Raw genomic sequence first — 13,803 nt, forward strand, 5'->3', positions numbered from 1 at the left:
AAAAAAAAAAAAGAAAGAATTGTAATATTTCTAATGTTTTAAGTGTAAGAAATTCCGTTGTTTCTGGCCGGGCGCGGTGGCTCAAGCCTGTAATCCCAGCACTTTGGGAGGCCGAGACGGGCGGATCACGAGGTCAGGAGATCGAGACCATCCTGGCTAATACGGTGAAACCCCGTCTCTACTAAAAAATACAAAAAACTAGCCGGGCGAGGTGGCGGGCGCCTGTAGTCCCAGCTACTCGGAGGCTGAGGCAGGAGAATGGCGTAAACCCGGGAGGCGGAGCTTGCAGTGAGCTGAGATCCGGCCACTGCACTCCAGCCTGGGCAACAGAGCGAGACTCCGTCTCAAAAAAAAAAAGAAAGAATTGTAATATTTCTAATGTTTTAAGTGTAAGAAATTCCATTGTTTCTGAAGTTTAATTACTTCTGTAGATGGTTGAGTATGATTTTACTTCAAGTTGGTAATTGAGGGAAAGGATTATTCAAACCAAGTTACTTTAAAGTCCTCAATATGAAGAATAAGAATGGTTTTAGAGCCAATTACAGGCATGCGCTGCATAAAGATGTTTCAGTCAACAAAAGACCTGTATACAGCGGTGGTCCTATAAGATTATAATACGATATTTTTACTTGCACCTTTTCTATGTTCTAACATGTTTAGATACACGAATACTTACCATTATGTTACAGTTGCCTACAGTGTTCAATACAGTAACATGCTGTACAGGTTTGTAACCAAGGAGCAACAGCCTATACCATACATAGCCTAGGTTTGTGTAAGTACACTCCATGATGTTCACACAAAGACGTAATCACCTAATGATGCACTTCTCAGAATGTAACTCCATCATTAAGTAACGCATGTACTAAAATTAACTAGATTTTAAAACTTCTGATTTAGGAATAAGATGTCTTAAAAAAAAAAAAAAGCAATCGAGTGGGTGTGAATTAGATAGATAAGAAATTAACACATTCCTATCTGTCCTTCCAGTTCGCAACAAAGATATGAGTTGGCCTGAGGAGATGTCTTTTATAGCAAATAGTAGTAAAATAGATAGACACAAGGGTAAGTCTCCAGTATTATTTTTTAAAGATTATTTTAAATGTATTCTTTTTTTTTCTTCTCTCAACTATTAAAGTGCTAATAGCTTTCGGTTTTCTAGTTCAAAAGTAATTAGGCCCCTACTTCTTTTTCTTTTTTCCTGAAGCAGCATTTGATGTTGGCAAACCCACCATCAAATTATTTTCCAAATTTCTAACTCTGCAATTAAATAATTTACATGTTTTAAAAGACATACTAGATAGAAGAAGAATTGTTTGAATTCTTTTGAAAAATCATAGCAATTAAAAAGAATAATTGCTGCTTCTGGGTTACAAATGAGCATGGATCATCACTGTTGCCAGACACTCCATGAAAAGCCTTCTCTAGCATTTCAAAGACCTGCTAGAGAATTATTAGCACCATTTAACTGATTATGAGAGTTATAAAAAATCTTTTCATTGAATGTAAGTAACTGTTTGTACGTACTATGGCGTATTACTACAGCTAAGCTTTGGTTCTCATATTGTTTGTTCCAGTTCCCACAGAAAAGGGAGCCACAGGTCTAAGCAACCTGGGAAACACATGCTTCATGAACTCAAGCATCCAGTGTGTTAGTAACACACAGCCACTGACACAGTATTTTATCTCAGGGAGACATCTTTATGAACTCAACAGGTAATCTTTCTTGAGTCACTGGCCTCTTAACTTGTGACTTTGATATAAACCCAATATCACCTAAATTTCCTCTTTTTTTACCCTGTGGGAGAAAGACTTTATCTTATTTGCCCTATTTAATATGAAATAGGCCAAGGAATACATCTCTTGTTTCAAAAAGAAAAGATATTTTGATGTGAGATGCTAGACATTTTTGTGCCCACGTGATTGTAATTTATGAGAATCTTTGGCAACAAATTTTCCTCTCAAACTTCTAGGACAAATCCCATTGGTATGAAGGGGCATATGGCTAAATGCTATGGTGATTTAGTACAGGAACTTTGGAGTGGAACTCAGAAGAATGTTGCCCCATTAAAGCTTCGGGTAAGCAGGTTAAAATAATATAAAAGTATGTAATTCCTAAATAGTTGTTTAATCATTTTTCTCTACTTGTTTTTTGTGTTTAGCCTTTTAGCTTAATAAATGTTTTTGGATCCTTCACTTGGTATAAACAAGATGCCAGATTCTTTTGCTTGTTTAAATATATGCAAAATACTACTGTATATGTAGTGGGTAGGAAAAAGACCAAAGGTGCACTGTAAATTTGGGATGTCATTCATTTTACTAATTTGTCAAACATCTTATATGAAGAGTAAACCTTTTTTGGTAATACTTCAGTATTAGTGGTATTCTAACTGCAAGGTGGACCTCAGAGTCTTATTAATTACATCCAATCCAATACATTTTCAACATAACTAAGGTAATTCTATCTTTAGAATATAAAGAAGTAGGCTGGGCGCAGGGGCTCACGCCTATAGTCTCAGCATTTTGGGAGGCCAAGGCAGGTGGATCACTTGAGGTCAGGAGTTCAAGACCAGCCTGGGCAACATGGCAAAACCCTGTCTCTACTAAAAAAAAAATTAGCCGGGCATGGTGGCGCATGCCTGTAATCCCAGCTACTTGGGAGGCTGAGGCACAAGAAATGTTTGAACCTAGGAGCAGGAGTTTGCAATGAGCCAAGATTGCACCACTGCACACCAGTCTGGGCAACAGAGTAAGACTCTGTCTCCAAAAAGAAAAAAAAAAACGTGGCAGGATGAATGAATGAAACTAATGAATATAAGTTTTATATTAATATCAGATGTAGTAGATTTTAGTGAAGTTAGGATCATTCATTATTTTTATTTAAATACAAAGCAAAAGCTTTTATATTACAAATTAATAACTATAATAGCTACACATTTAACTACTTACCTCTTGCCAGGCACTATTCTAATTAATTTATATGTATTAACTCATTTAATCCTGTAAGTAATTCTATAATATAATGCAGTTAATGAAAGTTAGAATGCAACAAGACCAGAAAATGTGATTGTTGAAGACATTACATTATATAAAGTACTATATACACATATTATTTTATACATGTTATGTATTATTATATACACATTATGCATGTGTTGTGTATATATTAGGTACGTATAAAATATACATATTTTATATGCTTATAAAAATGTGTAAAACATTATAGAACAGGATTATCTTTCAATGCGAGCAAATGCTGTTTTCATATTTCTGTCTTAAATAACATCTATGTGCCTGAAGAACAGTTTGCTTACATGATACTGAACTAAGGACACAGTATTGGCCAAAATACTTCTTTTTTTCTTTTTTTGTCATTTGACATTAAGATTCAAAAGATTTCATGATTATCCAAAATATATTTGTTGAAATGGAGGCAGACTAAGTACTATACTATTTATTTTCTTACAATGGCTCTGATTGGATTAATAGGACATACTCATTCCAAATTTTATGGGTAGGAAATAGTGACTGTGACTCCTCTTATATTTATAGTGGACCATAGCAAAATATGCTCCCAGGTTTAATGGGTTTCAGCAACAAGACTCCCAAGAACTTCTGGCTTTTCTCTTGGATGGTCTTCATGAAGATCTCAACCGAGTCCATGAAAAGCCATATGTGGAACTGAAGGACAGTGATGGCCGACCAGACTGGGAAGTAGCTGCAGAGGTTTGTCAGTTTTGAGTTTCTAATGTAAGCAATAGACAAAATGTTCTGGCCACAAATACATGTAGCACAATTTAAATGCAAACTAAACTATTCTGAGATCAGAATTTTACTGCGAAAATGAAGGAATTTCTATCTGTATGCTTAATGCTTATGCAGTAATGCCAAAACAAAAACACCTTTAATGAAAATAGAAAACTGTTGCTATTTCACTTTGTAAACTTTATGGTACTGGATGTAGGAATAATTATCCAGTGGAATTTAAAGAGTCCTCATAATTGCTAAAGTAATGCATATAGTGACCTATAGGCATACTTTATACTTGTTAATGGACAAATAACTTTAATATTTACCATTGTTACCGTGATAAGAACAAATGAAAAATAGGATTGTCCATCTCAATTTAATATTTTATGTTAAATGAAGAGTAAGGATTATATTCTTTACATTTAAATCCAATATATTTAACCAGTTTCTTTGAATTTATATAGAAATGCCTCTCTTTTGAATTTTGAGAGAAAATTCTCATCTTTTTTATTGCTAGGCCTGGGACAACCATCTAAGAAGAAATAGATCAATTGTTGTGGATTTGTTCCATGGGCAGCTAAGATCTCAAGTCAAATGCAAGACATGTGGGCATATAAGTGTCCGATTTGACCCTTTCAATTTTTTGTCTTTGCCACTACCAATGGACAGTTATATGCACTTAGAAATAACAGGTAGGTCGCAAAGTTCTGAAAAATTACTTGACTCCATTAAATTTACTGATTTAAATAGCCTGAATTTGTAAGCATAGTTGTTTGTTTACAAATAAAGACTGGTAGGCAGCATATTATAATCGAGCAACCTAATTTTAGGCATGACTTGAGGTTTGGAAGATTTAGATTGTGGCATGTTTTTTTTGGTTTCAAATATGCCAGCAACTCTCTTTAAAACCCTGCAAAGCCACTCAAGCTTTTATGACAGATGAACACAAAAAAATACTGATTTCACTCAATATTATCCCGAAGTACCATCTGTTTTTGTGTTTACACATAAAATAAAAATTCTAGGCTGAAATATTTGCTTATATTTACAGGTCATATGTATCTGTACACAGCATGTAAGACTTTCAATAAAACCTGCATTTTACTGATAAAAGATCTTTTCTCTTTACTAGTGATTAAGTTAGATGGTACTACCCCTGTGCGGTATGGACTAAGGCTGAATATGGATGAAAAGTACACAGGTTTAAAAAAACAGCTGAGCGATCTCTGTGAACTTAATTCAGAGCAAATCCTTCTAGCAGAAGTACATGGTTCCAACATAAAGGTAATGTTAACTACTCTAAGAAACTTTTGATTCTATCCTTCAAAGATGACAGTTTTCTCAGTTATTGTGATCGCTTGTTATGTTACGTGACCAAGAGAGATACTAAAACATGACAAAAACTGAACAACAACAACAAAATGCCCAGTTTTCCAACCCAGAAACTTAAAAGAGTTTTCTACCAGAATAAAGGAATAATACTGATGGTGGTATTTTTGAAGAAGGGAAATGTAAGGCTGCCTATATGGAGTGATCTAGCTGTGTCACTATAGTATGGGTTTCCTCCAAAGACTGCTGCTGTTACCAAAGACTGCTGCTATTACACTTGACAGCTCTTCTGTATTACCACTGTTACTAGAATTCTTCCTAGGTTAAAGTATTTTATGTATTTATGAATATGTGTTTTAGTATTTATGAATATATATACTTGGTCTTTTAACACACTAAGAAATTAAAAGAGTAAAGACAAATTAACACCAATTATGTCTTTCTACATACCAGCTGGGGAAATAAATAATCTAATAAATATATTGCCTACTCTAAGTTCCTGCAACTGGTATTATTTATATTCATCTTTGGGATTTCTGAACACACGCACACCTCATTGACATTTTCTTAATATGAAAATGTAAAAATGGGGTCTCTGAGAGTTGGAATTTAGATCCCTGAAACGAAGACAAAACTGAAGAAGTCAGTCATATACAACACACTTCTTCCTGTGGAAAGAGATACTAGTTCGACAGTTGAGCTTAGTTTTCAGTTATTTTTATCAAGCATTCATCCTTTATGTAGTTGAAAGATTATTCAGTCATCTTGTTGGTTTTACGGATGAATTCTTTTGAAATACATTAGAGAGAGAACTTTTCCATTTTATCTGAAACATCTCCCCCTTCTCATCTTGCTGCTGCTTCTGTAGAACTTTCCTCAGGACAACCAAAAAGTACGACTCTCAGTGAGTGGATTTTTGTGTGCATTTGAAATTCCTGTTCCTGCATCTCCAATTTCAGCTTCTAGTCCAACACAGACAGGTAAGATAGAGCTAGAACTCCTTCTCATGATTGCACCTTTAAATGTTTGTCTAAGAGTTGTCATCTTTTTTATATTTCTTCATGCTGAAGATACTATAGCAGAAGAATTTTGGAACCCAAGGGAAACCTTACTGATTATTCCATATTTTTTAGATGAGAAACCTAAAATTTAGGGAACCCAAGTGACTTCAGTTAGATAGGTAGTTATTAGCTAATATACCATTGGAATTCAGATCTATTTGAACTCTTATCTAATACTAACATGGCAACAGCTAGTATGAGAGGAACATACTACCAGATAATATAAACAATAGATATAGCTAGAAAGAAATCCAATATTATATGTAATTTAATGTGGTCACTCACAGAGTCCTTTTAGCCACTGGTATGCTTTGTCTGTTCTTTATATTACTTACAATTAGGCTAATTCCCCAAGTATAAAGGGCTTTATGAGGCTCCCCTCGTTGACGTGTAGTAGGTAGATAGTCCTGACGGTGAGTTGATGGATGATTTAATTTTAGTTTTAATTTAGAGCATCACTGTCCAATATAATTCTGCAGTGGTGGAAACTTCTGTAATCTTTGCCATCCAATACAGTATCCACCAGTCGTGTGAACTGTTAAGCACTTGAGATGTGGCTAGTGTGACTGAGAGTAATGCATTTTTAATTTTTATTTTGTTTTATTTATTTATTTTGAGAAAGGGTCTCACTCTGTCACCCAGCCTGTAGTGCAGTGGCATCGTCTTGGCTCACTGCAGCCTCTGCCTTACGGGCTGAAGCAATCCTCCCACCTCAGCCTCCTGAGTAGCTGAGACTACAGATGTGTGCCACCCTGCCCAGCTATGGTGTATCTTTTGTAGAGATGGGTTTTCACCATGTTGCCCAGGCTGGTCACTAGCTCCTGGGCTCAAGGGATCTGCCTGCCTCAGCCTCCCAGAGTGCTAGGATTACAAATGTGAGCTGTGGCATCCAGCCTAATTTAAATTTTAAATGCAACATCTGGGTAGAGGTTACTGTATTGGACAGTGTCTTCAAAGGCGAAGAAAAAGAAAAGAAAACAAGTGGTAGAACTGTTTGTGTGCTACAACATGGTGCTGATACAGGTTTCTGCAAAAATTCTGCTTAATAGTTTCCAGCAGTTACTCTTTCCTTTTCATTTAGTTAAAAGGATGAGTTAGGGAAGTAAAATTGTAAATTAAAATCTTCCAATAATTCTAGAATTATTTATGCTATGATTTCTCCCTGCCCTGTGTTAAGAGACTACACTGTCTCTGGTCCTCAGGATACTTGAGAAAAGAGCAAAGATAAAAGTACCACAAGCTTATGATGCTGTACTTATCTTTGAATTTGTAGATTTCTCCTCTTCGCCATCTACAAATGGAATGTTCACCTTAACTACCAATGGGGATCTACCCCGACCAATATTCATCCCCAATGGAATGCCAAACACTGTTGTGCCATGTGGAACTGAGAAGAACTTCACAAATGGAATGGTTAATGGTCACATGTCATCTCTTCCTGACAGCCCCTTTACAGGTTACATCATTGCAGTCCACCGAAAAATGGTTAGTTAAATGTTAGGCAACTCACTGCCGGTCTTGCTAGTGTCATTTGTGAAATAGCCATTTTCTGTCTTTGCAACATCACTGAATGCATTTTCTTCTCTTTTTTTCTTTAACTTTTTAAAATTTAATAATTTTACAAATTTTTTTTAATTTTTTTATCCTGTCCTCAAAATCTGATGCTATGAATGCATTTTCAATGTATTATATATGCTAATATAAATGCTCAGAGCCAGGATTTAGTATTACTCATGATGGCTAATGTATGAAATGACATTCCTCATCCATATATTAAGAGGCAACAGGATAGTCAGTGCATCTGAGTACTACTTTCTTTAAAAATTTGTCTCTCCTGGCCAGGTGCAGTGGCTCACACCTGTAATCTCAACACTTTGGGAGGCTGAGGCAGAAGGATCACCTTAGCTCAGGAGTTCAAGGCTAGCCTGGGCAACATAGTGAAACCTCATCTCTACCAAAAAAAAAAAAAAAAAAAAAAAAAAAAAAACTAAGCAGCCATGATGGTGTGTGCCTATAGTCTCAACTACTCTGGAGTCTGAGGCAGGAGGATCACTTGAGACTAGGATGTCAAAGCTACAGTGAGCCATGCTTGCTTGCACCACTGCATTCCAGCCTTGGCAAGACCCTGTCTCAAAAAAAGAAAAAAAAGAAAGAAAATGACTGGGCGCCGTGGCTCACACCTGTAATCCCAGCACTTTGGGAGGCTGAGGCAGGTGGATCACCTGAGGTCAGGAGTTTGAGAACAGCCTGGCCAACGTGGTGAAACCCCATCTCTACTAAAAATACAAAAATTAGCTGAGCATGGTGGCATGCACCTATAGTTCCAGCTACTCGAGAGGCTGAGGCAGGAGAATTGCTTGAATCCGGTCAGCAGAGGTTGCAGTGAGCCAAGATTGCGCCACAGCACTCCAGCCTGGGTGATAAAGCAAGACTTTGTCTCAAAAAAAAAAAAAAAAAAGTATCTCCTAAGCCAGACATGTTTAGGAGGATCCCTTGAAGACAGGATTTTGAAACTATAATATGCTATGATGCTCACACCTGTAAATAACCACTCCACTCCAACCTAGGCAATAAGTGAGACTTTGTCTCTAAAAAAATAAGAAAAAAACAAAAACCAACACACACACAAAATTTATGTTTCCTGTGTGTTTATGTAGGTATGTACATCTTCACTGTCACATAAATGCGGACGGCTTTGGAAAAGTTTGGGTTGTTGTTGTTGTTTTCTTAGAGGACACAAGAATGTTCTTGGGCAAAATCAAGTTGTGCATAATTCCTCTCTTGATAGTCTAATATGTAACTATTGCATTAAAAGTTGACTGTTTGGTAAAAAAGAAAAAGGAAGGTTTGAAAACTGGTCAGTGGATAATGGTTAAAGAGGAGGTAGTCATCAGGTATAGTGGCAACTTGGTAGAGTAGAAAGGGCACTGAACTAGGCATTTAGCAACCTATGTTTTAGTTCTAATGCTGCCACTAGATAGCTGGTCGAGCTCTTTGGACTTTAGTGTCCTAATTTCATAAAATAAAGGAGAGCAGGGCTTCTAGATCATTTCTAAGATCCATCCGTTACCCCTACCTCTTCAAAATTTACTCTATTTTATTTTTTATTCCCATCTTATTTATTATATTTATTGGATAAGATATTCTGTTCTCTACTCATGTAAAGAGCAGATGAACTGAGCGTTGTAAGGATGCAAAGTCAATAAAAAAGCAAGTAAATTGATTGTATAGCAGCAACAAGAGAAAATGAAATTGTAAAAAAGGTACTGTATCGGTTTCTTAGGATTACTATAACAAATTACCATAAATTTGGTGGCTTTAAACAACAGAAATACATTCTTTTTTGGGTTTTTTTTTTTTTTTGCTTTTTTTTTTTTTTTTGAGACGGAGTCTTGCTCTGTTGCCCAGGCTGGAGTGCAATGGCGCAATCTCAGCTCACTGCAGCCTCCGCCTCCTGGGTTCAAGCAATTCTCCTGCCTCAGACTCCCAAGTAGCTGGGACTACAGGCGCACACTGCCATGCCTGGCTAATTTTTGTATTTTTAGTAGAGATGGGGTTTCACCATATTGGCCAGGATGGTCTTGATTTCCTTACCTTGTGACTTGCCTGCCTCAGCCTCCCAAAGTGCTGGGAGATTACAGGTGTGAGCCACTGCACCCAGCCCAGAAATTTATTCTTTCACCGTCTGGAGGCCAGAAGTCTGAAACCAAGGTTTCAGTAGGGTGGGGGCTTCCTCCAAAGGTTCTAGGAGAGAATGCTTTATTGTCTCTTCTAACCTCTGGTGGCTCCAGGCATTCTTTGGCTTGTGACTGCATAATTGCAATCCCTGCCTCTTCATGTGGCCTTCTCCTTCTCTCTGTCTTTCTCTGATAAGGATACTTATCATTGAATTTAAGGCCCACCCAGATAATCCAGGATGATCTCATCTTGACATCCTCAACTTAATTATATCTGCAAACATCTTTTTACCAAATTAGGTCACATTTACTGGTTCTAGGGGTTAGAACATGGATATACTGTTTTAGGGGCCACCATTCAACTCAACTACAGATATTATTTATCTTAGTATCAAAAAGATTAAATGCTGAGAAAAAATTAAGTACCTAGGAATAAACTTTAAAAATGACACATAAGACATCTATATAGAAAATAATATATTGATAGAAGTTAAAGAAGACTTTAATATTGGAAGGAATAAACCATGTTCATGGATTAGAAGACTATATTTTAAGATATCAGTTCTCTACAAACTAATCTACAGATGACAATGCACAATCCCAATAAAAATGCAAAGTCTGCGCGTGTGTGGTGTGTCAGTTAATAAGCTGATTCTCATACGTGGAAATACAAAGCACCAGGAATAACCAAGATACTCTTGAAGAAGAATAAAGTATGAGGATATCATCAAGATTGATTATCATCCAGATATCAAGATTTATTTCACAAAGATATGACACTTAGAATAATGTCATACTGGTATAAGAAAAGACAAATAGACCATTGGGATAGAATAGAGAGCCCAGAAACCAGTTCACAAATGTATGAACACCTGATTTATAACAAAGATAACATTACAGAGTGGTGGGAGAAAAAGAGTTTTCTCAGCAGGTGGTGCTGGGACAATTAGATATCCATATGAAACTTGGCACCTACCTTTCACCACAGTTCCAGGTGGACTATAGAGCTAAATTTGAAAGCAAAACAATGAAACAGCCCTTGAAAGATAATAATGGTGAATACATTCCTGACACTACTCATATAAAAGAAAAGATTAAATTGGACTTCATTAAAATTGATAACTTGGCCGGGTGCGGTGGCTCATGCCTATAATCCCAGCACTTTGAGAGGCTGAGATGGACGGATCACAAGGTCAGGAGTTCAAGACCAGCCTGGCCAATATGGTGAAACCCTGTCTCTACTAAAAATACAAAAACTAGCTGGGCGTGGTGGTCGTTGCATGTAGTCCCAGCTACTTTGGGAGGCTGAGGCAGGAGAATCGCTGGAACCCCAGGGGCAGAGGTTGCAATGGGCCAAGATTACACCATTGCATTGTAGCCTGGGCAACAGAGCAAGACTCCATCTCAAAAAAAAAAAAAAAAAAAAGTGATCAACAACACTAGTAATCAGTGAAATGTAAATTAAAACAATATGCTATCAGTGCACTCACCTGAACAGGTAAAATTAAACAGACTGACAGAGTTGCTAAGTAGAGCAACAGGAACTCTCATACCATGCTGATGAGAATATAAATTAATACAACTACTTTGGAATACAGTTTTCCAGTTAAAGATAAGCAGTTCTACCTGTAGATATCCACCCAAAAGATATGTGTACCAGGAGATATGTACAAGAATATTCGTAGCAGCATTATCTGTAGTAGCCCCAAAATGAAAACATTAAATGTCCATTAGTTGTAGAAGGGATCGGGAAGTTGAGATATATTAAGATAATGGAACATTATACAGGAATGAAAATGAATGAATTTGTAGTTATATCCAGTATAAATGAATCTCGTAAACCTAATGTTGATGGAAAGAAGCCAGACACAAAAGAATTAGGCTAGGCACAGTGGCTCACACCTGTAATCTCAGCATTTTGGGAGGCTGAGGTGAGCCAATTGCTCGAGCCCAGGAGTTTAAGACCAGCCTGGGCAACATGGTGAAACCCTGTCTCTACAGAAAATACAGAAATTAGCTGGTATGGTGCCACACACCTGTAGTCCCAGCTACTCGGGAGGCTGAGGCAAGAGAATCTCTTAAGCCCAGAAGGTGGAGGTTGCAGCGAGCTGAGATCACACTACTACACTCCAGGCTGGATAACAGAGCTAGACCCTGTCTCCAAAAAAAAAGAGAATTAAGTAATTATATTTATAAATAAAAACTTTTAAAACAGGGAAAATGAAATCTAGTGTTTATTTACTTCTGCATAGGATATTAAACTGTAAAGAAAAGCAAGAAAGTGATTACTGTAACATTTAGAATAATAGTTACCTTTGTGAGGAAGGGAGAATTTGTGATTTGGAGGAAGCAAATGGGAGGCTTTTGAGTGCTCACTATATTCTGTTTCTTAAACTCACTGGTAATGGAAAGCTAGTTGCTTTGTGATAATAATTTAAAATGGTTTTTTGTGTTTTTTTTTTTTGCAATGGAGTTTCACTCTTGTTGACCAGGCTGGAGTGCAGTGGTGCCATCTCAACTCACCTCAACCTCCGCCTCCTGGGTTCAAGTGATTCTCCTGCCTCAGCCTCCCGAGTAGCTGGGATTACAGGCATGCGCCACCATGGCCGGCTAATTTTGTATTTTTAGTAGAGACGGGGTTTCTCTGTGTTGATCAGGCTGGTCTCGAACTGACCTCAGGTGATCCACCCACCTCGGCCTCCCAAAGTGCTGGAATTACAGGCGTGAGCCACCGCACCAAGCCAGAAATGTATTCTTTTTACCTCTGATTTTTTTTTCTCTGAATTAGTAGCCCTTGGCTTAAAGTTTTTTTTTTTTTTTTTTTTTTTAATTTTTTTACCTTTGGTTTAAATTTTTTTTTTTTTTTTTTTTTTTTTTTTTTTTTTTTTTTTGTTGAGCCGGAGTCTTGCTGTTGTCGCCCAGGCTGGAGTGCAATGGCATCTCTGCTCACTGCACCCTCTGCCTCCTGGGTTCAAGTGATTCTCCTGCTTCAGCCTCCTAAGTAGCTGGGACTACAGGTGCCTGCCACCATGCCCAGCTAATTTTTGTATTTTTAGTAGAGATGAGGTTTCACCATGTTGGCCAGGCTGGTCTCAAGCTCCCGATCTCATGATCCGCTCGCCTTGGCCTCCCATAGTGTTAGGATTACAGGCGTGAGCCACTGCACCTGGCCCTGGCTTGAAGTTTCTAACCATGTTAATAACTGGGAGTAGAATTTATCTCAGTAGTAACTGAGAAAGTAGGGGCCCTAGGGCACTAGGGGAAGTTCCTTAATGAGAGGATGAAAATTATGTGGGTTTAGCTACATTTTAAAATTTTATAAAATATTTGAACTGAACTCTGTCTGGATTTCTCTGGGTCTTATAATAATAGTAACATATGAAATAGGGTCTTAAAATTACATATTTAAGCTTAAATGAAAATGGCAAAATAAAATGCTTAATAATCTGAATAAAGAAGGGTCTTTTTACATAGAAACTAGCTAACTTAACCCCTAGTGAGTTGATAAGTTGTTGATTTAGCTTTTCTAACTACTCAATAAATACCAAACTTCTTAGGGAATTACATGTTCAGAGGTTCGGCAGCTTTGAATAACCTTGAACTCTCACCAACCATTCCATTACACTAAATGTTTATTAAACAGCCATTTCCGGGATAATTCTGTGCAGTATCTCTATATTAAGGAATATCATTAAAATCTCTTTAACGCCAGGCGCAGTGGCTCACACCTGTAATCCCAGCACTTTGGGAGGCCAAGGCAGGCGGATCATGAGGCCAGGAGATCGAGACCATCCTGGCTAACACGGTGAAACCCCATCTCTACTAAAACACAAAAGTTAGCCGGGCATGGTGGCAGGCGCCTGCAGTCCCAGCTACTTGGGAGGCTGAGACAGGAGAATGGCGTGAACCCGGGAGGCAGAGCTTGCAGTGAGCTGAGATTGCACCACTGCACTCCAGCCTGGGTGACAGAGTGAGACTCCATCTCA

General features: G+C 37.6%; 1 protein-coding gene across 2 annotated transcripts in view; it reads left to right on the forward strand.

Annotated features, from left to right (window-relative positions):
• LOC108526286 (ubiquitin carboxyl-terminal hydrolase 32) overlaps positions 1-13,803 on the forward strand; it is an 85,900-nt gene that overhangs the window by 48,369 nt on the left and 23,728 nt on the right. For both annotated transcript variants that reach the window (XM_017866968.1, XM_017866969.1), the window contains 8 exons: positions 991-1,065; positions 1,578-1,716; positions 1,974-2,079; positions 3,553-3,726; positions 4,268-4,442; positions 4,883-5,034; positions 5,948-6,059; positions 7,414-7,625. In XM_017866968.1, coding sequence (XP_017722457.1) covers positions 991-1,065; positions 1,578-1,716; positions 1,974-2,079; positions 3,553-3,726; positions 4,268-4,442; positions 4,883-5,034; positions 5,948-6,059; positions 7,414-7,625 — 1,145 coding nt within the window. The remainder of the gene's footprint in view (positions 1-990; positions 1,066-1,577; positions 1,717-1,973; positions 2,080-3,552; positions 3,727-4,267; positions 4,443-4,882; positions 5,035-5,947; positions 6,060-7,413; positions 7,626-13,803) is intronic.

This window comes from Rhinopithecus bieti, unplaced genomic scaffold (genome assembly GCF_001698545.2).
Source record: "Rhinopithecus bieti isolate Rb0 unplaced genomic scaffold, ASM169854v2 scaffold_1853, whole genome shotgun sequence".
In the NCBI taxonomy this organism is placed as follows: Eukaryota; Metazoa; Chordata; class Mammalia; order Primates; family Cercopithecidae; genus Rhinopithecus; species Rhinopithecus bieti.